The following is a 27,500-nucleotide window of genomic DNA, read 5'->3' on the forward strand; positions in this document are numbered from 1 at the left end:
CTTGTCTCAGGGTAATAGGTTGGTGGTTGAAGATATCCCATAGTGGTGTGGGGGCTGTGCTTTGGCAAAGTGGGTGGGATATAGCCTGCCTGTTTGGCCCTGTCCGGGGGGATCATCGGATGGGGCCACAGTGTCTCCCGACCCCCCCTGTCTCAGCCTCCAGTATTTATGCTGCAGTAGTTTATGTGTCAGGGAGTTAGGGTCAGTCTGTTATATCTGGAGTACTTCTCCTGTCTTATCTGGTGTCCTGTGTGAATTTAAGTATGCTCTCTCTAATTCTCTCTCTGTCTCTCTTTTTTTCTCTTTCTTTCTTTCTTTCTTTCTTTGTCTTTCTTTCTCTCTCTCGGAGGACCTGAGCCCTAGGACCATGCCTCAGGACTACCTGACCTGATGACTCCTTGCTGTCCCTAGTCCACCTGGCTGTGCTGCTGCTCCAGTTTCAACTGTTCTGCCTGCGGCTATGGAACCCTGACCTGTTCACTGGACGTGCTACCTTGACCCAGACCTTCTGTTTTGGACTCTCTCTACCGCACCTGCTGTCTCTAACTCTGAATGATCGGGTATGAAAAGCCAACTGACATTTACTCCTGAGGTGCTGACCTGTTGCACCCTCTACAACCACTGTGATTATTATTATTTGACGCTGCTGGTCATCTATGAACATTTGAACATCTTGGCCATGTTCTGTTATAATCTCCACCCGGCACAGCCAGAAGAGGACTGGCCACCCCTCATATGCTGGTTCCTCTGTAGGTTTCTTCCTAGGTCCTGGCCTTTCTAGGGAGTTTTACCTAGCCACAGTGCTTCTACACCTGCATTGCTTGCTGTTTGGGGTTTTAGGCTGGGTTTCTGTACAGCACTTTGTGACATCAGCTGATGTAAGAAGGGCTTCATAAATACATTTGATTGATTGAATTTGATTGATTTGTATGTATGTGTATGTGTGTGTGTGTGTGTGTGTGTCTAACCTGTGTGTGTCGGAGCGTAGCTCTCCTCCCTCCCCAGGTCGTCCCAAGTCCAGGTGTTGCTCTAAGACCTGCTGTCTGAACTCTGACACCTGGTACTGACGATCCTCCTTCTCCTGGCGAAGCATCCGTTGCCGCGCCAACCAGCGCTCTTCCTCATTGGTCCGCTGGAGCATCATGGCGGCGGTGAGACCCGTCCCCACGCCGCCGGGCCCCAGGTAGAGGCCATGGGCAGAGACCAGGCCAGGAACGCCGTGATGTGATTGGCTCAGGGAGGAGTGGAGGCCTGGTGGCATTGGCTTAGGAGCTTGGAGGGCGGGCTCTTTGGTTTTGTCTGAGAAGAAGGGGAAAATGTGTTTTTATCCTGATTATTGAATACCTATATAAGTGTGATGTGAACTGTTTTTATTGAGGTGACATGGGTCATGTCAAATATTTTCAGTGGTACAATATAAAGTTAGGCAGGACTGTGCTTGAGAGGTTTGAAGGACGGTGGGGTGGTGTTGTGTCGTACCTGGCCGGTTGGGGGTGAGTCTCTCAGGCTTGGTTCTGTCCTCCTGTCCTCTCATGGCATGGAGCTCAGCCAGGTAGTGACTCTCCATCGCCTTGGATTGTAGCTCCTTCTCTCTCATCACTCTCTCCTTCTGCCTCTCCTTCTGCCTCTCCATCTCCCTCTCTCTCTCTCGCTCCTTCTCTCTCTCCCGCTCCCTCTCCCGCTCACGCTCTCTCTCCCGCTCCAGCTCCTTCTCTCTTTCTCGCTCCCTCTCTCTTTCTCTCTCCCGCTCCTTCTCTCGCTCTGCCTCACGCTCCCTCTCTTTCTCGCGCTCACGTTCACGCTCGCGCTCCCTCTCTCGCTGTCGGAGCTCATCTTCCATCTGGAGCCTGTAGAAGAGAGACGTAAGGGAAGAGAGAAGGAAAGAGACATAAGGGAAGAAAGAAGGAAAGAGTGACATTAGGGAAGAGAGAAGGAAAGAGTGACATTAGGGAAGAGAGAAGGAAAGAGAGACATACGGGAAGAGAGAAGGAAAGAGAGACATACGGGAAGAGAGAAGGAAAGAGAGACATTAGGGAAGAGAGAAGGAAAGAGAGACATTAGGGAAGAGAGAAGGAAAGAGAGACATTAGGGAAGAGAGAAGGAAAGAGACATAAGGGAAGAGAGAATTTCCCATTTTGTGTGTGTGTACACTATATGTGTGTGTATGTATGTATGAGTGTGTAGAAGAGGACAGTACCTTTCAGACAGTCTCTCAGACTGCAGAGCGGACAGTGAGGCGTGTGTGAGGTCCCCAGGGTAGCGGACCCCCTGCAGGTGCATGTGGACAGCAGAGGGGTGCAGGGGGGGCAGGCCTCCCCCTCCTTGGAGCTGGTAGAACGGTGACCTCAGAGCTGATAGACAGAACGGATCATCCATCCTGAGAGAGAGGGGGGGGGAAGAGAGAGAGAGAGAGAGAGAGAGAGAGAGAGAGAGAGAGAGAGAGAGAGAGAGAGAGAGAGAGAGAGAGAGAGGGGGGGGGAGTGGGGGGGAGTGGGAGAGAGAGGTAGAGAGAGAGAGAGAGAGATGGGGAGAGAGAGGTAGGGAGAGAGAGAGGGGAGAGAGAGGTAGAGAGAGAGAGCAACAGAGAGGAGGGAATTGAAAGGAAAGATACAGCGAGAGAGAGCGAGAGAGAGAGGGGGGGAGTTGAAAGGAAGAGAGAGAGAGAGAGAGAGGGGGGGAGTTGAAAGGAAGAGAGAGAGAGAGAGAATAGAGCGTGAGTGTCCCAGTTAACAAGTATTTACATCATTAACCTGAGCTGTGTCTCCATAGGAGGCGGCATTAGAGGGTCAGCCAACCTGTCAAATAACCTCAATCATCAACCTCACACAGCACACTGCTGTACAGCAGCCACACTTCACTCTTTGGATGTGTGTGTGTGTGTGTGTGTGTGTGTGTTTGAGAGACAGAGCGAGAGAGAGACAGAGAGAGAGAGGGGGAGAGAGAGGTAGAGAGAGAGAGAGAGAGAGAGAGAGAGAGGAAGAGAGAGAGAGAAAGAGGAAGAGAGAGAGAGAGAGAGAGAGAGAGAGAGAGAGAGGTAGAGAGAGAGAGAGGGAGAGAGAGGTAGAGAGAGAGAGAGAAAGAAAGAAAGTATGAGAGAAAAGGAGAGACAGAGAGTGTGTGTGTGTGTTGTCAGTCTGATGTCTGTGTCTGTCTGTCTCTGCCTCTCCATGGCTCATCTCATCATTAACTCCATTACTGGGCTGTGTGTGATGACTTCTGCCCTCATCTCATCCTGCTGTGCTGCTGACATAGCACGGTCATGCACCCTGTCCCATAGCCTACAGCAAACAACACATCAAACCCACACACACGCGCATGCACACACACACGCCCGCAAATGACAGGATCGAATCCTAACTAAGCACTACCTGTCTCCATCAATTCTAACCCTTGTCATCAAACTGTCTGTTCACAGAGAAAAAGACTAGAGGCTAACTGGGTCTGTCTTCAACATCCCTGGAGGTAGTAGCCACTGACAACAACATCAAACACTAGCTAGCATGTTTTTATCCCTAGCCTTTGAGTGTTAGCAAGCACTGGAAACGGAAAGAGTACCAAAGACTAGGGGCTAACTGGAGCTTTAGCATTGGTGTCATTTAAAACCACTGAAACAGTATCCAACACTAGAGGCAATCCAAAAGTTCTGTTAGCACCGCTACCTAGCAGTAGATCAACGAGTGTTGTCCTGACTCACCTGTAGGGGGCGAAGGAGGGATGTGGCAGGTAGGAGGGATGGTAGTACGCGGCGGCGGTGGCGGGGTCCAGGCCCAGGGGCAGCCCAGAAGGCATGCGGAGGTCCTCGGCCGTGGCGTAGGGGCGGAACCCCCGCAGGTACTCCTCTGGTACACCACCAGGGGGCACTCCATGGGGCAGCTGCCTGGGCAGACTGGTGAGAGGAGAGGGAGGGAGGAGAGGGAGAGAGGGAAGGAAGTATATAGGAATAATGACGGAAGATGAGGGGAAGGGAGAGGAGGAAGAGAAGGAGGGAGGGGAATAGGAAGCGAGGGGATTTACTTAGTTAATTGTATTTGATCATTATAAATACACCTTATAAAAGACAGGGTAGGACAGAGTGTACTGTCAGGGCTGTACTGTACAGGCAGTGTTACTGACTTGAGGGGCTGGAAGCGTGCGTCCTGCATGACAGCACCGGGGCTCAGGCCAAAGGCATAGGGGTTTCCTATGAGGTGAGCAGGGACTGAGGGGCCACCTTTCTCCTGCTGGTGGGGCGCCTCTGCTCCCAGACGCTCCCTACTGACCCCACGAGGGCCCGAGTCAGTCTGAGAGAAAGAGAGAGAGTGAGAAAGACAGAGGGGAGGGAGAGAGGGAGAAGCACAGTCTTAGTAATTGTTCCCGGGGGCCTGTGACCGACACGGTTGTCCACACACATGGACCACATCCTGGGGATGAGAGGAGGGAAGAATAGGCCCCTCTCTCCATCTCTGGTAACATCCCCCACCCCCAGGCCCTATTCTCACACACACACACACTGAGCGCTCTCGTCATACTAAGCAAGGCTAGTCATCTGCTCTCTGAAGAGGACACCGTGAAATGGAAGAAAATCAACAGTCACAGACATTCCTCAGCACCAAGCAGACACGAGCTCCTTTACACTGCATCACATCCTCTACTGCTGCTACTGTTCTCTTACTTCACAGATGGAAACAGTCTTGTTCAGGACATATGAGTGTAGGTGTGGTAGAGACACTGAAGCAGTAGTCTGAGCCTCCTCTACCCAGCACACTGACTGTGATCCTGACAACAGAGCAAGAGTGTGTGTGTGTGTGTCTGGAGATGAGCCATGCTAGAACATCAACTGGCGGTGAAAACAAAGCCCACAGCAGCATCTGCTCCCCCTCTCTCTTCCACTCCCCTCACTCTCTCTCTCTCTCTGGCAGCATGCCTGGGATCACTTCCCCAATCTCACAACACAGACACATAAACACACACCGTTTCAGCCCAACAAAGGCAACCTGCAGAGAAGCTTTGGTTTGTCCCAGCCTACATATCCACTTACAGTATTTAATACAGGGAATGGAGAGAGGGGGAGGGAGAAGAACAATATTTAGTCCAGGGTATGGAGAGAGGGAGAAGAACAGTATTTAGTCCAGGGTATGGAGAGAGGGGGAGGGAGAAGAACAGTATTTAGTCCAGGGTATGGAGAGAGGGAGAAGAACAGTATTTAGTCCAGGGTATGGAGAGAGGGGGAGGGAGAAGAACAGTATTTAGTCCAGGGTATGGAGAGAGGGAGAGGAACAGTATTTAGTCCAGGGTATGGAGAGAGGGAGAGGGAGAAGAACATTATTTAGTCCAGGGTATGGAGAGAGGCTGAGGGAGAATAACAGTATTTAGCCCACGGTATGGAGAGAGGGAGAAGGAGAATAACATGATTTAGTCCAGGGTATGGAGAGAGGGAGAGGGAGAAGAACAGTATTTAGTCCAGGGTATGGAGAGAGGGAGAAGAACAGTATTTAGTCCAGGGTATGGAGAGAGGGGGAGGGAGAAGAACAGTATTTAGTCCAGGGTATGGAGAGAGGGAGAGGAACAGTATTTAGTCCAGGGTATGGAGAGAGGGAGAGGGAGAAGAACATTATTTAGTCCAGGGTATGGAGAGAGGCTGAGGGAGAATAACAGTATTTAGCCCACGGTATGGAGAGAGGGAGAAGGAGAAGAACATGATTTAGTCCAGGGTATGGAGAGAGGGAGAGGGAGAAGAACAGTATTTAGTCCAGGGTATGGAGAGAGGGAGAAGAACAGTATTTAGTCCAGGGTATGGAGAGAGGGAGAAGAACAGTATTTAGTCCACGGTATGGAGAGAGGGAGAGAGAGAAGAACAGTATGTAATCCAGGGTATGGAGAGAGGGAGAGGGAGAATAACAGTATTTAGTCCACGGTATGGCGAGAGGGAGAGGGAGAAGAACAGTATTCAGTCCAGGGTATGGAGAGAGGGAGAAGAACAGTATTTAGTCCACATTATGGAGAGAGGGAGAAGGAGAAGAACAGTATTTAGTCCAGGGTATGGAGAGAGGGAGAAGAACAGTATTTAGCCCACGGTATGGAGAGAGGGAGAAGGAGAAGAACATTATTTAGTCCACGGTATGGAGAGAGGGAGAGGGAGAAGAACAGTATTTAGTCCAGGGTATGGAGAGAGGGAGAGGGAGAAAAACAGTATTTAGTCCACGGTATGGAGAGAGGGAGAAGAACAGTATTTAGTCCAGGGTATGGAGAGAGGGAGAGGGAGAAGAACAGTATTTAGTCCAGGGTATGGAGAGAGGGAGAGGGAGAAGAACAGTATTTAGTCCAGGGTATGGAGAGAGGGAGAGGAACAGTATTTAGTCCAGGGTATGGAGAGAGGGGGAAGAACAGTATTTAGTCCAGGGTATGGAGAGAGGGAGAGGAACAGTATTTGGTCCAGGGTATGGAGAGAGGGAGAGGAACAGTATTTAGTCCAGGGTATGGAGAGAGGGACAGGAACAGTATTTAGTCCAGGGTATGGAGAGAGGGAGAAGAACAGTATTTAGTCCAGGGTATGGAGAGAGGGAGAAGAACAGTATTTAGTCAAGGGTATGGAGAGAGGGAGAGGGAGAAAAACAGTATTTAGTCCAGGGTATGGAGAGAGGGAGAGGAACAGTATTTAGTCCAGGGTATGGAGAGAGGGAGAGGAACAGTATTTAGTCCAGGGTATGGAGAGAGGGAGAAGAACAGTATTTAGTCCAGAGTATGGAGAGAGGGAGAGGGAGAGGAACAGTATTTAGTCCAGGGTATGGAGAGAGGGAGAAGAACAGTATTTAGTCCAGGGTATGGAGAGAGGGAGAAGAACAGTATTTAGTCCAGGGTATGGAGAGAGGGAGAAGAACAGTATTTAGTCAAGGGTATGGAGAGAGGGAGAGGAACAGTGTTTAGTCCAGGGTATGGAGAGAGGGAGAGGAACAGTATTTAGTCCAGGGTATGGAGAGAGGGACAGGAACAGTATTTAGTCCAGGGTATGGAGAGAGGGAGAAGAACAGTATTTAGTCCAGGGTATGGAGAGAGGGAGAGGAACAGTATTTAGTCCAGGGTATGGAGAGAGGGAGAGGAACAGTATTTAGTCCAGGGTATGGAGAGAGGGAGAAGAACAGTATTTAGTCCAGGGTATGGAGAGAGGGAGAAGAACAGTATTTAGTCCAGGGTATGGAGAGAGGGAGAAGAACAGTATTTAGTCCAGGGTATGGAGAGAGGGAGAAGAACAGTATTTAGTCCAGGGTATGGAGAGAGGGAGAAGAACAGTATTTAGTCCAGGGTATGGAGAGAGGGAGAAGAACAGTATTTAGTCCAGGGTATGGAGAGAGGGAGAGGGAGAAGAACAGTATTTAGTCCACGGTATGGAGAGAGGGAGAGGAACAGTATTTAGTCCAGGGTATGGAGAGAGGGAGAGGAACAGTATTTAGTCCAGGGTATGGAGAGAGGGAGAGGAACAGTATTTAGTCCAGGGTATGGAGAGAGGGAGAAGAACAGTATTTAGTCCAGGGTATGGAGAGAGGGAGAGGAACAGTATTTAGTCCATGGTATGGAGAGGGAGAGGAACAGTATTTAGTCCAGGGTATGGAGAGAGGGAGAAGAACAGTATTTAGTCCAGGGTATGGAGAGGGAGAGGAACAGTATTTAGTCCAGGGTATGGAGAGAGGGAGAAGAACAGTATTTAGTCCAGGGTATGGAGAGAGGGAGAGAAGAACAGTATTTAGTCCAGGGTATGGAGAGAGGGGGAGGGAGAAAAGCATCATATGAGTTGCTGGGTTCAAGGGCTCTTGGAGAGAAACGGAAGAGAGGGTAGAAAGAGGTAGGGAGAGGATGATGGTAGAGAATGCCCAGAGATGAGAGTGGTTATTCCCTCTCTTCTGCACCCTCCTCTCCCCACACACCAGATAATAGGAGAGGTAAGAGCTAGGGTACTGTTGCCATTGAAACACGTACAATGGCAAGGGGAGGAGGTAGGAAGGTACCCTGCTAAATTAACCCCTTGGATCCCTGGGAATAACGGTAAGTTTTTCTACATCACTGTGTGTGTATAGTATGTTTGTGTGTGTGTACAGTATGTGTGTGAGTGTGTGTGTGTGTGTCTCTTTCCGTTGTCACTGAGAAAATACATCCCATTTAGTCCCATTTACCCCTACCCCCTGTCCCATTATGCTCACCCCTTCAAACCATTACCCCTACCCCCTCTCCCAGCCAATGACCTGGGGTGACACTGACACACTAACATTTCATATTAAATGCCTCTAATGTTCGCCCCTCGTTGTTGTTTAACATGCTTCACTGAGCAGCCAGGCAGAGTGGCCCCTGTCCCTCGCCCCAAACCCCCACGCCATGCCGCGCCTCCCCAGTCCCCCCTCCTGCCCTAATGGCTGTGTTAGCGTCAGGGAGGTGGGCTCTCCCTCCCCGATGAGCAGCCAACTGGAAAAGTGGTTCAGATATGTCAAAAGACCTCAAAATCAGAGAGGCCCGCTCCCCCTCCATCCTCCTCCACCCCCCTTCTTCAACCCTCTCTCTTCCTCTGCCTCCTCCTCCCTCCCTCTCCCCCTCCATCCTCATCCACCCTCCTTCTTCAACCCTCTCTCTTCCCCTGCCTCCTCCTCCCTCCCTCCCTCTCCCCCTCCATCCTCATCCACCCTCCTTCTTCAACCCTCTGTCTTCCTCTGCCTCCTCCTCCCTCCCTCCCTCTCCCCCTCCATCCACCCTCCTTCTTCAACCCTCTCTCTTCCTCTGCCTCCTCCTCCCTCCCTCCCTCTACATCCTCATCCACCCTCCTTCTTCAACCCTCTCTCTTCCTCTGCCTCCTCCTCCCTCCCTCTCCCCCTCCATCCTCCTCCACCCCCCTTCTTCAACCCTCTCTCTTCCTCTGCCTCCTCCTCCCTCCCTCCCTCTCCATCCTCAACCACCCTCCTTCTTCAACCCTCTCTCTTCCTCTGCCTCCTCCTCCCTCCCTCTCCCCCTCCATCCTCCTCCACCCCCCTTCTTCAACCCTCTCTCTTCCCCTGCCTCCTCCTCCCTCCCTCCCTCTCCATCCTCAACCACCCTCCTTCTTCAACCCTCTCTCTTCCTCTGCCTCCTCCTCCCTCCCGCTCCCCCTCCATCCTCAACCACCCTCCTTCTTCAACCCTCTCTCTTCCTCTGCCTCCTCCTCCCTCCCTCCCTCTCCCCCTCCATCCTCCTCCACCCTCCTTCAACCCTCTCTCTTCCTCTGCCTCCTCCTCCCTCCCTCCCTCCCTCTCCATCCTCATCCACCCTCCTTCTTCAACCCTCTCTCTTCCTCTGCCTCCTCCTCCCTCCCTCCCTCTCCCCCTCCATCCTCCTCCACCCCCCTTCTTCAACCCTCTCTCTTCCTCTGCCTCCTCCCTCCCTCCCTCTCCATCCTCATCCACCCTCCTTCTTCAACCCTTTCTCTTCCTCTGCCTCCTCCTCCCTCCATCCTCATCCACCCTCCTTCAACCCTCTCTCTTCCCCTGCCTCCTCCTCCCTCCCTCCCTCCCTCTCCCCCTACATCCTCATCCACCCTCCTTCAACCCTCTCTCTTCCTCTGCCTCCTCCTCCCTCCCTCCCTCTCCCCCTCCATCCTCCTCCACCCCCCTTCTTCAACCCTCTCTCTTCCTCTGCCTCCTCCTCCCTCCCTCCCTCTCCCCCCCCATCCTCCTCCACCCTCCTTCAACCCTCTCTCTTCCCCTGCCTCCTCCTCCCTCCCTCTCCCCCTTCATCCTCATCCACCCTCCTTCTTCAACCCTCTCTCTTCCTCTGCCTCCTCCTCCCTCCATCCCCATCCACCCTCCTTCAACCCTCTCTCTTCCCCCTGCCTCCTCCTCCCTCCCTCCCTCTCCCCCTCCATCCTCCTCCACCCTCCTTCTTCAACCCTCTCTCTTCCCCTGCCTCCTCCTCCCTCCATCCTCATCCACCCTCCTTCAACCCTCTCTTCCCCTGCCTCCTCCTCCCTCCCTCTCCATCCTCATCCACCCTCCTTCTTCAACCATCTCTTTTCCCCTGCCTCCTCCTCCCTCCCTCTCCCCCTTCATCCTCATCCACCCTCCTTCTTCAACCCTCTCTCTTCCTCTGCCTCCTCCTCCCTCCATCCTCATCCACCCTCCTTCAACCCTCTCTCTTCCCCTGCCTCCTCCTCCCTCCCTCCCTATCCCCCTCCATCCTCATCCACCCTCCTTCTTCAACCCTCTCTCTTCCCCTGCCTCCTCCTCCCTCCCTCTCCCCCTTCATCCTCATCCACCCTCCTTCTTCAACCCTCTCTCTTCCTCTGCCTCCTCCTCCCTCCATCCTCATCCACCCTTCTTCAACCCTCTCTCTTCCTCTGCCTCCTCCTCCCTCCCTCCCTCTCCCCCTCCATCCTCCTCCACCCTCCTTCAACCCTCTCTCTTCCTCTGCCTCCTCCTCCTCCCTCCCTCTCCATCCTCATCCACCCTCCTTCTTCAACCCTCTCTCTTCCTCTGCCTCCTCCTCCCTCCCTCCCTCTCCCCCTCCATCCTCATCCACCCTCCTTCTTCAACCCTCTCTCTTCCTCTGCCTCCTCCTCCCTCCCTCCCTCTCCCCCTCCATCCTCATCCACCCTCCTTCAACCCTCTCTCTTCCCCTGCCTCCTCCTCCCTCCCTCCCTCCCTCTCCCCCTACATCCTCACCCACCCTCCTTCAACCCTCTCTCTTCCCCTGCCTCCTCCTCCCTCCCTCCCTCTCCCCCTCCATCCTCCTCCACCCCCCTTCTTCAACCCTCTCTCTTCCTCTGCCTCCTCCTCCCTCCCTCCCTCTCCCCCTCCATCCTCCTCCACCCTCCTTCTTCAACCCTCTCTCTTCCCCTGCCTCCTCCTCCCTCCCTCTCCCCCTTCATCCTCATCCACCCTCCTTCTTCAACCCTCTCTCTTCCTCTGCCTCCTCCTCCCTCCATCCTCATCCACCCTCCTTCAACCCTCTCTCTTCCCCTGCCTCCTCCTCCCTCCCTCCCTCTCCCCCTCCATCCTCCTCCACCCTCCTTCTTCAACCCTCTCTCTTCCTCTGCCTCCTCCTCCCTCCATCCTCATCCACCCTCCTTCAACCCTCTCTCTTCCCCTGCCTCCTCCTCCCTCCCTCTCCATCCTCATCCACCCTCCTCCTTCAACCCTCTCTTTTCCCCTGCCTCCTCCTCCCTCCCTCTCCCCCTTCATCCTCATCCACCCTCCTTCTTCAACCCTCTCTCTTCCTCTGCCTCCTCCTCCCTCCATCCTCATCCACCCTCCTTCAACCCTCTCTCTTCCCCTGCCTCCTCCTCCCTCCCTCCTCCCTCCTCCCCCCTCCATCCTCATCCACCCTCCTTCTTCAACCCTCTCTCTTCCCCTGCCTCCTCCTCCCTCCCTCTCCCCCTTCATCCTCATCCACCCTCCTTCTTCAACCCTCTCTTCCTCTGCCTCCTCCTCCCTCCCTCCCTCTCCCCCTCCATCCTCCTCCACCCTCCTTCAACCCTCTCTCTTCCTCTGCCTCCTCCTCCCCCCCTCCCTCTCCCCCTCCATCCTCCTCCACCCTCCTTCAACCCTCTCTCTTCCTCTGCCTCCTCCTCCCTCCCTCCCTCTCCATCCTCATCCACCCTCCTTCTTCAACCCTCTCTCTTCCTCTGCCTCCTCCTCCCTCCCTCCCTCTCCCCCTCCATCCTCCTTCTTCAACCCTCTCTCTTCCCCTGCCTCCTCCTCCCTCCCTCTCCCCCTTCATCCTCATCCACCCTCCTTCTTCAACCCTCTCTCTTCCTCTGCCTCCTCCTCCCTCCATCCTCATCCACCCTCCTTCAACCCTCTCTCTTCCCCTGCCTCCTCCTCCCTCCCTCCCTCCCTCTCCCCCTCCATCCTCCTCCACCCTCCTTCTTCAACCCTCTCTCTTCCCCTGCCTCCTCCTCCCTCCATCCTCATCCACCCTCCTTCAACCCTCTCTCTTCCCCTGCCTCCTCCTCCCTCCCTCTCCATCCTCATCCACCCTCCTCCTTCAACCCTCTCTTTTCCCCTGCCTCCTCCTCCCTCCCTCTCCCCCTTCATCCTCATCCACCCTCCTTCTTCAACCCTCTCTCTTCCTCTGCCTCCTCCTCCCTCCATCCTCATCCACCCTCCTTCAACCCTCTCTCTTCCCCTGCCTCCTCCTCCCTCCCTCCCTCTCCCCCTCCATCCACCCTCCTTCTTCAACCCTCTCTCTTCCCCTGCCTCCTCCTCCCTCCCTCTCCCCCTTCATCCTCATCCACCCTCCTTCTTCAACCCTCTCTCTTCCTCCCTCTCCCCCTCCACCCTCCTTCAACCCTCTCTCTTCCTCTGCCTCCTCCTCCCTCCCTCCCTCTCCATCCTCATCCACCCTCCTTCTTCAACCCTCTCTCTTCCTCTGCCTCCTCCTCCCTCCCTCCCTCTCCATCCTCATCCACCCTCCTTCTTCAACCCTCTCTCTTCCTCTGCCTCCCCCTCCCTCCCTCTCCCCCTCCATCCTCATCCACCCTCCTTCTTCAACCCTCTCTGTTCCTCTGCCTCCTCCTCCCTCCCTCCCCCTCCATCCTCCTCCACCCTCCTTCTTCAACCCTCTCTCTTCCTCTGCCTCCTCCTCCCTCCCTCCCTCTCCATCCTCATCCACCCTCCTTCTTCAACCCTCTCTCTTCCTCTGCCTCCTCCTCCCTCCCTCCCTCTCCATCCTCATCCACCCTCCTTCTTCAACCCTCTCTCTTCCTCTGCCTCCTCCTCCCTCCCTCCCTCTCCATCCTCCTCCACCCTCCTTCTTCAACCCTCTCTCTTCCTCTGCCTCCTCCTCCCTCCCTCTCCCCCTTCATCTCTGTCCATGGAACGGTAAACGGTGGCTGTCTGGAGACAGTACAGACCTGCCTATTAGCAGGCTGCTGACATTTAGCCCATCTCGCCCTCACTTGCTGACACACACACGCACCCACACACGCACACACCACACAGTGCCCATCTCTCCCCCTGTCCCACTGAGCGCCATATTACGTATTAGCACAAAGAGAACAGAGCTAGCCACGCCTAGCCCCAAATATCCCTGTAAATCAAGGAGAGAGGCTGCGCTACGTTGGTGTGGCAGTGCCTGGCTGTCTGTCTGTCTCCTCGCTAGTCACCACCGTGAAATGGCAGCGTCTATTTTTAAACAACATCTGTTAGAGAGCCACCAGGAAAAGAGGATTTGTGTGTTTTATCTGCCTCTCATCCGGCTGTTCTGATGCATCTGGATTCAATCATGACCCCACAGAGTGTGCTGGGAAGAATGTATTTTCATTGTTTTTAACATGAGCCTGATTAGTGTTGATAACAGGCAGCCATGTTGAAAATGGTATTTTAAAATGTGTCCTTTCAAAATGATTATTTGATTCACAGTTACAATCAGTTCTGTTCCTAAAACGAAAATGCAGTGACTTCAACTGATGACCAATTTCAAAGACAGATTAACACCAAATCATTTTCTAATGAATCAGATCACATGTTATTTGTCACATGCTTGGTAAACAACAGGTGTAGACTAACAGTGAAAGGCTTACTTATGGGCCCTTCCCTACAGTGTAGAGAAAAATGTATTTCAAAAATAGACAGATAATAACACAAGGAATAAATACACAATGAGTAAGGATAACTTGGCTATATACACGGGGTATCAGTACCAAGCCGATGTGCAGGGGTACGGGGTAATTTAGGTAGATATGTACATATAGGTAGGGGTAAAGTTACTAGGCAACAGGATCGATAACAAGCAGTAGCAACAGTGTATATGATTCCTCTACATTATAGTACAATGGCTGTTATACTGCATCTAAAACAAAGAAAGAAAGAAATATATGAAATAGAATATAACATGCCCTCTGGTGGCCAAGTTACACTATTGCCATTGACTGGGTGCTCTCTCCTCCAATGGTTGTTTACACACACAAATACACACTCACAGATGTACCCACACACACGCACAGACTCAGTTGAGTCTCAGAGGCTAGCAGATGCATCTTGGGCCAAAGCAAATCCAAAATAAAAGAGGTTCCCGTAGCGCCTGTCTACAACTTGCGCGCGCGCGTGTGTGTGTGTGTGTGTGTGTGTGTGTGTGTGTGTCTTGAGAGGATGGTTGACTGTGCATCCTGTGTCTTTTGTCTGAGTGTTCTGCTCTCAGTGGAGCAGAACATTCACCCCACCCCACCCCTCCCCATAAACCGGGCTGCAGAGTCCACATGAGTCAACAGGAGCAGGGTTAGAGCACAGAGCACTGACCCCCTTTGAGGCACAGACCTCTCTCTACTCCTCTCTCTCTGTTGACCTCCGCCTCAACCCATTTCTCTCTCGCTCCTCTCTCTCTCGTCTCTCTCTCTTTCTCTCTCTCCTCTCCTCTCTCTCTCATCTCTCTGTCTCTCTCGTCTCTCTCTCTCTCGTCTCTCTCTCTCTCTCGTCTCTCTCGTCTCTCTCTCTCTCTCGTCTCTCTCTCTCTCTCTCGTCTCTCTCTCTCTCTCTCTCGTCTCTCTCTCTCTCGTCTCTCTCTCTCGTCTCTCTCTCTCGTCTCTCTCTCTCGTCTCTCTCTCTCGTCTCTCTCTCTCGTCTCTCTCTCTCCTACTCTCTATATGAGAAACAACACCAGTTATCAGAGCATGCTAAACCATCCTACACTAGAACAGAAGCAATCAGCCAGTACAACACACAGACTATTGAGGAGCTGTTGGGATGACTTTACTGGCAGACAGGAGGCAGAACAGAGATGAATAGAGACTGTCTGACAAACACAGGCTGAGAGACAAAAGACTCACTGCATGGCGCCTGCTGCTACTGGGCTGTGTGTATTTGTGTCACTAAGGGGCCTCTCTAATGATGATGGAGAACTCTGCTCTTGCTGTTTGTGTGCTGGGCTGACAGGATGACCCCCCACACACACACCATCTTTCCCTGACCTTTAGCCCTGCTGGAGGCTTCACCCCAAAAATGTGACCCTTATTTCTCAGACTCACACTGAGCAACAAAAACAATCTGATACGGATACTTTGATTTAGCCACACAAACACAGTGGAACACGCACACACAGGCACACACACCTTCACACCCAGGCTGCCCCCTCTGTGTAAGCCTGGGCCCTGGCAGCCCCCTGGTGAGGGGTGGGAGACCCCGCGTATGGGAGGGCGCTCATTTACGCCTTTCTGATGGAGCCATGAATCTAAATTGGCAATTAAAAAGCAATTACAGGCAGCAGCGGGAACAGACTCCTGCAGTCATTGAAGCAAAATACCAACGCAGCACACCCTCCCCTCCCCTCTCACCCTCCCCTCTCCTCCCTTCTCCCCCTCGCCTCCCCTCTCACCCTGCCCTCGCCTCCCCTCTCACCCTGCCCTCGCCTCCCCTCTCACCCTGCCCTCGCCTCCCCTCTCACCCTGCCCTCGCCTCCCATCTCACTCTGCCCAAGTCTCATATCTAAGCCAGGGAGGCACTAATCAACCCTCCTAACACACACTGAGAGGCAACACACACACACACACACACACACACCAAGGATAATACACACAAACACACAGGGATGCAAAAACACAGCAGCACAAAAAGGAAACATCACACACACTCACACAGATCATCACACACTGTCACGCCCTAGGTTATCTAGGTTACTATATATCTATGTTGGCCTGGTATGGTTCCCAATCAGAGGCAGCTGTCTATCGTTGTCTCTGATTGGGTATCATATTTAGGCAGCCTTTTCCCACTGGGTTTTTGTGGGATCTTGTCTATGTCTAGTTGCCTGTGAGCACTACATTGGCTTCACGTTTCGTTTTTGCACTTTATTGTTTTCTGTGAGTTTCATCAAATAAACATGTGGAAATCTAGCATGCTGCGTCTTGGTCCATTAATTCAACCAATGATCGTGACACACACTGATGCACATACACACTAGAGGTCGACCGATTAATCGGAATGGCAGATTAATTAGGGCCGATTTCAAGTTTTCATAACAATCGGAAATCGGTATTTTTGGACACCGATTTGGCAGATTATTATTATTTTTGTATGATGGAGAAGAGGAGGACCAAGGTGCAGCGTGGTATGTGTCCATATTTATTAGGATGAACACGGAAATAACAAAATAACAAAGAGAAACGACCGAAAACAGTCGTGGCTGGTGCAGACACACAACAGAAAACAATCACCCACAAAACACAATAGAAAACAGGCTACCTAAATATGGTTCTCAACCAGGGACAACGATTGACAGCTGCCTCTGATTGAGAACCATACCAGGCCAAACACAGAAATAGCAAATCATAGAAAAACTAACATAGACAACCCACCCAACTCACGCCCTGACCATACTAAAACAAAGACATAACAAAAGAACTAAGGTCAGAACGTGACAACGTTATTTAACTAGGCAAGTCAGTTAAGAACACATTCTTATTTTCAATGAACGGCCTTCACAGAACGCAAGAGAAGTGACACAATTTCCCTAATTATAAGAAATTCATGTTAGCAGGTAATATTAACTAAATATGCAGGTTTAAAAATATCTACTTGTGTATTGATTAAAAAAAAAGGCATTGATGTTTATGGTTAGGTACATTGGTGCAACGACAGTGCTTGTTAAATCATCACCCGTTTGTCGAAGTAGGCTGTGATTCAATGAGAAATTAACAGGTACCACATCGATTATATGCAACACTGGAAACGCTAGATAAACTAGTAATATCATCAACCATGTGTAGTTAACTAGTGATTATGTGAAGATTGTTTTTTATAAGTTTAATGCTAGCTAGCAACTTACCTTGGCTTCTTGCTGCCCTCGCGTAACAGGTAGTCAGCCTGCCATGCAGGCTCCTCGTGGAGTGCAATGTAAGGCAGGTGGTTAGAGCGTTGGACTAGTAACCGGAAGGTTGCAAAAACAAATCCCCGAGCTGACAAGGTAAAAATCTGTCGTTCTGCCCCTGAACAAGACAGTTAACCCACTGTTCCTAGGCCGTCATTGAAAATAATAATGTGTTCTTAACTGACTTGCCTAGTTAAATAAAGGTGTAAAATAAAAATTTCATATTTTTTAAATCTGCCAAATCGGTGTCCAAAAATAGCGATTTCCGATTGTTATGAAAACTTGAAATCGGCCCTAATTAATCAGCCATTCTGATTAATCGGTCGACCTCTAGTTTTAACCCTGCATGGTCTCCAGGCCCCAAGTCCCAGTAACCCTGCCTCTAACCCAGACCTCTAACCCAGCCCTCTAACCCAAATCTCTAACCCAGACCCCTAACCCAGGCCTCTAACCCAGGCCCTGCTAGTGTCTGAGTGGTTTTAGCCCTGACTCTCTCTGTGTGTCTCTAACCTCGGCCCTCATTTCTGCAGACTTATGCAAGCTGGGGGCCTGAGGTCAGTTCACAGCACAGCACAGCCCGGACTAGGAACTAATTGAATAGACAGCACTAAGAGAGAATTCGGGGAGAAGGGCAAGAGGAGAGGCGGGGGCAGGGGCAGAGCCGTGGGTGTTAGGGATGTTCAAATCTTACTAAAATGTTGGCTTGAGTGAGTCGCCCCCCCCTCCCTCGCTGGTGATTAGGGATAAAAACAGAGGGCCGACAGAGCTTCCTTTGTCTGCAATACTGAGGGACGTTTTTTGAGAGAGAGAAAGTGTGAGTGAGTGAGAGAGTGAGAGAGTGAGAGTGTGTGCTTGACCCTGCGCATTGTGGGTCTGTGTGACGGCAGGGTTTCATGTGTTCGCTGGACCGGCATAGGGTAAACAGGGGAGACAGTCTGATGCTAGCCCCCCCCTCTGTCTCACCCCTCTTACCCCCGCCCACCTCTGACCCACTAGACTTCCGCTCGCCCCCCTCCTTCAGCTGGGTGGCCTCAAGCTGTCAGAGGCACCGGAAACCCCCCAACACAACCTTCTCTCTCCCAGAATGACCCTGCAAACACACACCTACACTGGAACAGAGTGCATCTCAAGAGCTAGCTGGAGCCACTTCACCCCAAAGATTAACAGGGTGAATGTGACTCTGTGAAGCAGAAAATGTGTATGAGTGTGTGTGTCAGTGTGTGTGGGAGGTCTGTGCCCCTCTCTGTCTATCACTATCCCTTTCTCTCTCTCTCTGCTCACCCCTCTCTCTTTCCTGTAAGGCAAGAAAGGTGATGACAGGGTTGTGACAGGATGACATCACTTCTCCCTCCCCTCCCACCCATAGCCAGAGGGTTAGCCAGAGCCCCTAATGCACTATGCTTGAGGTGAAGGGGCACATGGGCGGGGTGGGAGGGGGCAAGATCATAGGGCCGAGATGGCATGGGGACAATTGGCTGGGACGCTCCCACACAGAGGGGCGAGGTGACCCCCCATCTCTGAACCCCATCACCCCTCACTCTCTCTCCTCCATCCTTCTCACTTCCTCAGTCTCCAGGGAGACATTCAACATCTGTAGAGTGTTGTGAGAGTGTTGCTGCGGAGTGTTGAGGAGTGTTGAGGAGTGTTGCATAGGGAGTGTTGAGAAGTGTTGAGGAGTGCTGAGGAGTGTTGCATAGGGAGTGTTGAGAAGTGTTGAGGAGTGTCGCATAGGGAGTGTTGAGGAGTGTTGAGAAGTGTTGAAGAGTGTTGTATAGGGAGTGTTGAGGAGTGTTGAGGAGTGTTGTATAGGGAGTGTTGAGAAGTGTTGAGGAGTGCTGAGGAGTGTTGTATAGGGAGTGTTGAGAAGTGTTGAGGAGTGTTGAGGAGTGTTGCATAGGGAGTGTTGAGAAGTGTTGAAGAGTGTTGTATAGGGAGTGTTGAGGAGTGTTGAGGAGTGTTGTATAGGGAGTGTTGAGAAGTGTTGAGGAGTGCTGAGGAGTGTTGCATAGGGAGTGTTGAGAAGTGTTGAGGAGTGCTGAGGAGTGTTGCATAGGGAGTGTTGAGAAGTGTTGAGGAGTGTCGCATAGGGAGTGTTGAGGAGTGTTGAGAAGTGTTGAAGAGTGTTGTATAGGGAGTGTTGAGGAGTGTTGTATAGGGAGTGTTGAGAAGTGTTGAGAAGTGTTGCATAGGGAGTGTTGAGAAGTGTTGCATAGGGACTGTTGAGATGTGTTGAGAAGTGTTGAGGAGTGTCGCATAGGGAGTGTTGAGAAGTGTTGAGAAGTGTTGCATAGGGAGTGTTGAGGAGTGTTGTATAGGGAGTGTTGAGAAGTGTTGAGAAGTGTTGCATAGGGAGTGTTGAGAAGTGTTGCATAGGGACTGTTGAGATGTGTTGAGAAGTGTTGAGTGTTGAGAAGTGTTGAAGAGGGAGTGTTGAGGAGTGTTGCATAGGGAGTGTTGAGAAGTGTTGAGGAGTGTCGCATAGGGAGTGTTGAGGAGTGTTGAGAAGTGTTGAAGAGTGTTGTATAGGGAGTGTTGAGGAGTGTTGTATAGGGAGTGTTGAGAAGTGTTGAGAAGTGTTGCATAGGGAGTGTTGAGAAGTGTTGCATAGGGACTGTTGAGATGTGTTGAGAAGTGTTGAGTGTTGAGAAGTGTTGCATAGGGAGTGTTGAGGAGTGTCGCATAGGGAGTGTTGAGGAGTGTCGCATAGGGAGTGTTGAGGAGTGTCGCATAGGGAGTGTTGAGGAGTGTCGCATAGGGAGTGTTGAGGAGTGTTGAGGAGTGTTGCATAGGGAGTGTTGCATAGGGAGTGTTGAGGAGTGTTGCATAGGGAGTGTTGAGGAGTGTTGAGGAGTGTTGCATAGGGAGTGTTGAGGAGTGTCGCATAGGGAGTGTTGAGGATTGTTGAGGAGTGTTGCATAGGGAGTGTTGAGGAGTGTTGAGGAGTGTTGCATAGGGAGTGTTGAGGAGTGTCGCATAGGGAGTGTTGAGGATTGTTGAGGAGTGTTGCATAGGGAGTGTTGAGGAGTGTTGAGGAGTGTCGCATAGGGAGTGTTGAGGAGTGTCGCATAGGGAGTGTTGAGGATTGTTGAGGAGTGTTGCATAGGGAGTGTTGAGGATTGTTGAGGAGTGTTGCATAGGGAGTGTTGAGGAGTGTTATATAGCGAGTGTTGAGAAGTGTTGAGTGTTGAGGAGTGTCGCATAGGGAGTGTTGAGGAGTGTTATATAGCGAGTGTTGAGAAGTGTTGAGTGTTGAGGAGTGTCGCATAGGGAGTGTTGACAAGTGTTGAGGAGTGTTGCATAAGGAGTGTTGAGACGTGTTGAGGAGTGTTGCATAGGGAGTGTTGAGGAGTGTTGAGGAGTGTTGAGGAGTGTTGCATAGGGAGTGTTGAGGAGTGTTGAGGAGTGTTGAGGAGTGTTGCATAGGGAGTGTTGAGGAGTGTTGAGGAGTGTTGCATAGGGAGTGTTGAGACGTGTTGAGGAGTGTTGAGGAGTGTTGCATAGGGAGTGTTGAGGAGTGTTGAGGAGTGTTGCATAGGGAGTGTTGAGGAGTGTTGAGAAGTGTTGAGGAGTGTTGCATAGGGAGTGTTGAGGAGTGTTGAGGAGTGTTGAGGAGTGTTGCATAGGGAGTGTTGAGACGTGTTGAGGAGTGTTGCATAGGGAGTGTTGAGGAGTGTTGAGAAGTGTTGAGGAGTGTTGCATAGGGAGTGTTGAGGAGTATTGATGAGTGTTGAGGAGTATTATATAGGGAGTGTTGAGGAGTGTTGATGAGTGTTGTATAGGGAGTGTTGAGGAGTGTTGAGGAGTGTTGCATAGGGACTGTTAAGGAGTGTTGAGAAGTGTTGAGGAGTGTTGCATAGGGAGTGTTGAGAAGTGTTGAGAAGTGTTGAGAAGTGTTGAGGAGTGTTGCATGAAGAGTGTTTTAAGAGTGTTGAGGAATGTTGCATAGGGAGTGTTGAGGAGTCTTGAGAAGTGTTGAGGAGTGTTGCATAGGGAGTGTTTTAAGAGTGTTGAGGAATGTTGCATAGGGAGTGTTGAGGAGTGTTGCATAGGGAGTGTTGAGGAGTGTTGAGGAGTGTTGCATAGGGAGTGTGGAGGAGTGTTGAGGAGTGTTGAGGAGTGTTGAGGAGTGTTGAGGAGTGTTGAGGAGTGTTGAGGAGTGTTGAGGAGTGTTGCATAGGGAGTGTTGAGGAGTGTTGAGGAGTGTTGCATAGGGAGTGTGGAGGAGTGTTGAGGAGTGTTGCATAGGGAGTGTTGAGGAGTGTTGAGGAGTGTTGCATAGGGAGTGTGGAGGAGTGTTGCATAGGGAGTGTTTTAGGAGTGTTGAGGAGTGTTGCATAGGGAGTGTTGAGGAGAGTTGCATAGGGAGTGTTGAGGAGTGTTGCATAGGGAGTGTTGAGGAGAGTTGCATAGGAAGTGTTGAGGAGTGTTGCATAGGGAGTGTTTTAGGAGTGTTGAGGAGTGTTGCATAGGGAGTGTTTTAGGAGTGTTGAGGAGTGTTGAGGAGTGTTGCATAGGGAGTGTTTTAGGAGTGTTGAGGAGTGTTGAGGAGTGTTGCATAGGGAGTGTTTTAGGAGTGTTGAGGAGTGTTGCATAGGGAGTGTTTTAGGAGTGTTGAGGAGTGTTGCATAGGGAGTGTTGCATAGGGAGTGTTGCATAGGGAGTGTTGCATAGGGAGTGTTGAGGAGTGTTGCATAGGGAGTGTTGCATAGGGAGTGTTGCATAGGGAGTGTTGCATAGGGAGTGTTGAGGAGTGTTGCATAGGGAGTGTTGCATAGGGAGTGTTGAGGAGTGTTGCATAGGGAGTGTTGCATAGGGAGTGTTGAGGAGTGTTGCATAGGGAGTGTTTTAGGAGTGTTGAGGAGTGTTGCATAGGGAGTGTTTTAGGAGTGTTGAGGAGTGTTGAGGAGTGTTGCATAGGGAGTGTTGCATAAGGAGTGTTGAGGAGTGTTGCATAGGGAGTGTTGCATAGGGAGTGTTGAGGAGTGCTGTGCTGCTCCTCTGCCCTCCACCATTAGACCCAGAGCTGCGGTAAGAGGGTTTAGAGGCAAGCCATAATCCATAATCCACTCCTTATCAAAGCTAGCAGCTACACACACACATACACACACACTGGGTCAGTCAGCATGAGGGGAAGGGGGGCAGATGGGCATGGGACACACTTGACTGCTGAGGCCCTGAGGGGTTGGAGGGGTGGGAGGCAAGGCTTGGGACTGGGCTGGGACTGGGGTTTAGAACAAGGCTTGGACTGGGCTGGGACTGGGAGTTAGAACAAGGCTTGGACTGGCATGGGACTGGGGGTTAGAACCAGGCTTGGACTGGGCTGGGACTGGGGGTTAGAACCAGGCTTGGGACTGGGCTGGGACTGGGAGTTAGAACAAGGCTTGGACTGGGCTGGGACTGGGGGTTAGAACAAGGCTTGGACTGGCATGGGACTGGGGGTTAGAACAAGGCTTGGACTGGGCTGGGACTGGGGGTTAGAACCAGGCTTGGACTGGGCTGGGACTGGGGGTTAGAATGAGGCTGGAGCTGTGGTTATAAAGCTAGGACTGAGGATAGGTCGGTGTTTATAAAATAGGACCGGCGGGGGGGGGCTCGAGGGGGCACAGATGTTGGCTGCCGTTAAGATTGTCACCTCGGTGGCCTGGTGGCAGCTGGCATTGTTTAACACACAGAGAGAGGAGGGTGAGAAGAGGGGGAGGAGGGTGAAGGGGGGGTGAGAGGAGGGGGGGGGGCATACGCAGAGCCGCCAGCAATGTCACATGTACATATGTCACATACATTCTGCCACGCCATGGGTTACAGGCCAGCCTAGAAGTCTGCTAATCCCTCGAGAGCTTGTGTGTGTGTGTGTGTGTGTGTGTGTGTGTGTGTGTGTGTGTGTGTGTGCGTGTGTGTGTGTGTGTGTGTAGGCATCCTCTTTGTACTAGATCTCTCTCCAGGGACAGAGGTTGAAACATTGCTTTGACTGGGCTGAAAGATGGATGAAAATATAGAGTGGTTGAAAACACAAAAGACGCAACACGTATCAAGATGTGAAAAGAGAAAGATGACAGAGAGAGGAGGGGAGACAGCTAGAGCAAGTACATACAGTGTGTTTTTCTGTCTCTGTGTATGTTTGTCTGTCTCTGTGTATGTTTGTCTGTCTCTGTGTGTGATTGTCTGTCTCTGTGTGTGATTGTCTGTCTCTGTGTGTGATTGTCTGTCTCTGTGTGTGATTGTCTGTCTCTGTGTGTGATTGTCTGTCTCTGTGTGTGATTGTCTGTCTCTGTGTGTGATTGTCTGTCTCTGTGTGTGATTGTCTGTCTCTGTGTGTGATTGTCTGTCTCTGTTTGTGTCTAGTCTTACCTGGCGTGCCTCGCTCCTCCAGAGACCGTTGCTGGTCTTGGTGGGGGCAATGGTGACGACGGGCGGGGTGCTTGGCACACTGTGGCCCCCAGGTGGCACCAGGACAGGCCCTGGGCCCAGGGGGCCTCTCTTGGGTGTGCTCACTGGAGAACTGTGGTTGGTGGCTGGGGACGAGACCGGAGACGACTCACTACTGATGGACGAGCCAGCTATGAAGAGAGAAGAGAGGACATGACATTATTACAGTAGCATTATTACTATACAGCCTTGTTACATGACATGTTACTAGACAGATCTGAACCACACAGTCATTATTACTATACAGCCTTGTTACATGACATGTTACTAGACAGCTGAACCACACAGTCATTATTACTATACAGCCTTGTTACATGACATGTTACTAGACAGCTGAACCACACAGTCATTATTACTATACAGCCTTGTTACATGACATGTTACTAGACAGCTGAACCACACAGTCATTATTACTATACAGCCTTGTTACATGACATGTTACTAGACAGAGCTGAACCACACAGTCATTATTACTATACAGCCTTGTTACATGACATGATACTAGACAGAGCTGAACCACACAGTCATTATTACTATACAGCCTTGTTACATGACATGTTACTAGACAGAGCTGAACCACACAGTCATTATTACTATACAGCCTTGTTACATGACATGTTACTAGACAGAGCTGAACCACACAGTCATTATTACTATACAGCCTTGTTACGTGACATGTTACTAGACAGAGCTGAACCACACAGTCATTATTACTATACAGCCTTGTTACATGACATGTTACTAGACAGCTGAACCACACAGTAGCTGTTCTCAGCTAGAGAATCTACTGAAAAGTTGTGTAGTCTCTGAGCTAGAGGTCTTCACGGATCCACCTGTACCCGAATAACTGAGACCCGATCCGGAATCCGAGTGGGTCCGAATTCAGAATTCTAAATAATGTCACAGGTCTGGGTAGGATCTCTTTCCCCCTCTCCCTCCATACCGCAAACTGCCATTTATTCCTGGGGTGCTGACCTGTTGCACCCTCTACAACCACTGTGATTATTATTTGACCCTGCTGGTCAACTATGAACGTTTGAACATCTTGAAGAATGATCTGGCCTTAATGGCCATGTACTCTTAGAATCTCTTCCCGACACAGCCAGAAGAGGACTGGCCACCCCTGGTTCCTCTCCAGGTTTCTTCATAGATTCCTGCCTTTCTAGAGAGTTTTCCCGAGCCACATCTGCTGATGTAAAAAGGGCTTTATAAACACATTTGATTTCATTTGAACTGAAACAATTGTAACAGATCTCTGTTATATGTCATTTATGCTGCTCTTGCTATTCACGAGAGGGGAGTGTGGCGTGTGTAGCTTGTTGTTGGCCAATCATAAGTCATTAAAGTGGCAATAGGCTACAGCCATAGAGCCTCAGTGTGTGTAAAGGTTAGGGAATATCTAATCAATGGAAGATGGAATTAAAAGTTAAAGGAGAAGGATAGGCTACAATGACCAGGAGCCAACAGGTAGGCTGCTACTTAATGTTCTGAATGGAGTTGTAACTGTGGGATGAGGAAGGTCATGCACTGCAGCTTCAATTAGCCTAGCTAGCTAACATTAGCTAGCTTCACTAGCTTCTCCTGGTTTGATGCAGTCTAGATAGGTACTAAGTAATCATATTTGATGATAAACAACCTAGCTATGGCAGCTCATAGTCTACTATAGCGTGAGTTGGCTTGATTGGTTGCTGTCTCTCGTCTCTCCCTCCCTGCTCACTCGCTTTCAGTACAGCCCCCTCCCCCACCTACTAGAGCTGCACCTCTACCCCTCATCTCCCTCCTTATCAGCTCCGGTTGATAAAGTAGCTTCAAAAATGGATCTGACCAGGTCTATATGGAACGGGTCTACTAGTCCTCAGGTCTATATGGAACGGGTCTACTAGTCCTCAGGTCTATATGGAACGGGTCTAGTAGTCTTCAGGTCTATATGGAACGGGTCTAGTAGTCTTCAGGTCTATATGGAACGGGTCTAGTAGTCTTCAGGTCTATATGGAACGGGTCTACTAGTCCTCAGGTCTATATGGAACGGGTCTACTAGTCCTCAGGTCTATATGGAACGGGTCTACTAGTCCTCAGGTCTATATGGAATGGGTCTACTAGTCCTCAGGTCTATATGGAACGGGTCTACTAGTCCTCAGGTCTATATGGAACGGGTCTAGTAGTCTTCAGGTCTATACGGAACGGGTCTACTAGTCCTCAGGTCTATATGGAACGGGTCTACTAGTCCTCAGGTCTATACGGAACAGGTCTACTAGTCCTCAGGTCTATATGGAACGGGTCTACTAGTCCTCAGGTCTATATGGAACGGGTCTACTAGTCCTCAGGTCTATATGGAACGGGTCTACTAGTCCTCAGGTCTATATGGAACGGGTCTACTAGTCCTCAGGTCTATATGGAACGGGTCTACTAGTCCTCAGGTCTATATGGAACGGGTCTAGTAGTCTTCAGGTCTATACGGAACGGGTCTACTAGTCCTCAGGTCTATATGGAACGGGTCTACTGGTCCTCAGGTCTATATGGAACGGGTCTACTAGTCCTCAGGTCTATACGGAATGGGTCTAGTAGCCTTCAGGTCTATACGGAATGGGTCTAGTAGTCTTCAGGTCTATATGGAATGGGTCTAGTAGTCTTCAGGTCTATACGGAACGGGTCTAGTAGCCTTCAGGTCTATATGGAACGGGTCTAGTAGTCTTCAGGTCTATATGGAACGGGTCTAGTAGTCCTCAGGTCTATATGGAACGGGTCTAGTAGCCTTCAGGTCTATATGGAACGGGTCTACTAGTCTTCAGGTCTATATGGAACGGGTCTAGTAGTCTTCAGGTCTATATGGAACGGGTCTAGTAGTCTTCAGGTCTATATGGAACGGGTCTAGTAGTCTTCAGGTCTATATGGAACGGGTCTACTAGTCCTCAGGTCTATATGGAACGGGTCTACTAGTCCTCAGGTCTATATGGAACGGGTCTACTAGTCCTCAGGTCTATATGGAACGGGTCTACTAGTCCTCAGGTCTATATGGAACGGGTCTACTAGTCCTCAGGTCTATATGGAACGGGTCTACTAGTCCTCAGGTCTATATGGAACGGGTCTACTAGTCCTCAGGTCTATATGGAACGGGTCTACTAGTCCTCAGGTCTATATGGAACGGGTCTACTAGTCCTCAGGTCTATATGGAACGGGTCTAGTAGTCTTCAGGTCTATACGGAACGGGTCTACTAGTCCTCAGGTCTATATGGAACGGGTCTACTGGTCCTCAGGTCTATATGGAACGGGTCTACTAGTCCTCAGGTCTATACGGAATGGGTCTAGTAGCCTTCAGGTCTATACGGAATGGGTCTAGTAGTCTTCAGGTCTATATGGAATGGGTCTAGTAGTCTTCAGGTCTACATGGAATGGGTCTAGTAGCCTTCAGGTCTATATGGAACGGGTCTACTAGTCTTCAGGTCTATATGGAATGGGTCTAGTAGCCTTCAGGTCTATATGGAATGGGTCTAGTAGCCTTCAGGTCTATATGGAACGGGTCTAGTAGCCTTCAGGTCTATATGGAATGGGTCTAGTAGCCTTCAGGTCTATATGGAATGGGTCTAGTAGCCTTCAGGTCTATATGGAACGGGTCTAGTAGCCTTCAGGTCTATATGGAATGGGTCTAGTAGTCCTCAGGTCTATATGGAATGGGTCTAGTAGACTTCAGGTCTATATGGAACAGGTCTAGTAGACTTCAGGTCTATACGGAACGGGTCTAGTAGCCTTCAGGTCTATATGGAATGGGTCTAGTAGACTTCAGGTCTATATGGAATGGGTCTAGTAGCCTTCAGGTCTATATGGAACGGGTCTAGTAGCCTTCAGGTCTATATGGAATGGGTCTAGTAGCCTTCAGGTCTATATGGAATGGGTCTAGTAGCCTTCAGGTCTATATGGAACGGGTCTAGTAGCCTTCAGGTCTATATGGAATGGGTCTAGTAGTCCTCAGGTCTATATGGAATGGGTCTAGTAGACTTCAGGTCTATATGGAACAGGTCTAGTAGACTTCAGGTCTATACGGAACGGGTCTAGTAGCCTTCAGGTCTATATGGAATGGGTCTAGTAGCCTTCAGGTCTATATGGAATGGGTCTAGTAGTCCTCAGGTCTATATGGAACGGGTCTAGTAGTCTTCAGGTCTATATGGAATGGGTCTAGTAGACTTCAGGTCTATATGGAATGGGTCTAGTAGCCTTCAGGTCTATATGGAATGGGTCTAGTAGCCTTCAGGTCTATATGGAATGGGTCTAGTAGTCCTCAGGTCTATATG

At 50.7% G+C, this 27,500-nt stretch overlaps 1 protein-coding gene across 7 annotated transcripts in view; it reads right to left on the minus strand.

Annotated features, from left to right (window-relative positions):
- Positions 1–27,500, minus strand: part of gse1b (Gse1 coiled-coil protein b) — a 473,097-nt gene that overhangs the window by 14,017 nt on the left and 431,580 nt on the right. For all 7 annotated transcript variants that reach the window (XM_036980868.2, XM_090238737.1, XM_090238739.1 and 4 more), the window contains 6 exons: positions 23,137–23,345; positions 4,114–4,280; positions 3,695–3,886; positions 2,198–2,377; positions 1,480–1,847; positions 969–1,299 (listed from right to left, as the gene is read on the minus strand). In XM_036980868.2, coding sequence (XP_036836763.2) covers positions 969–1,299; positions 1,480–1,847; positions 2,198–2,377; positions 3,695–3,886; positions 4,114–4,280; positions 23,137–23,345 — 1,447 coding nt within the window. The remainder of the gene's footprint in view (positions 1–968; positions 1,300–1,479; positions 1,848–2,197; positions 2,378–3,694; positions 3,887–4,113; positions 4,281–23,136; positions 23,346–27,500) is intronic.

Source organism: Oncorhynchus mykiss, chromosome 6 (genome assembly GCF_057628025.1).
Source record: "Oncorhynchus mykiss isolate SJ-2025 chromosome 6, ASM5762802v1, whole genome shotgun sequence".
NCBI classification, from domain to species: Eukaryota; Metazoa; Chordata; class Actinopteri; order Salmoniformes; family Salmonidae; genus Oncorhynchus; species Oncorhynchus mykiss.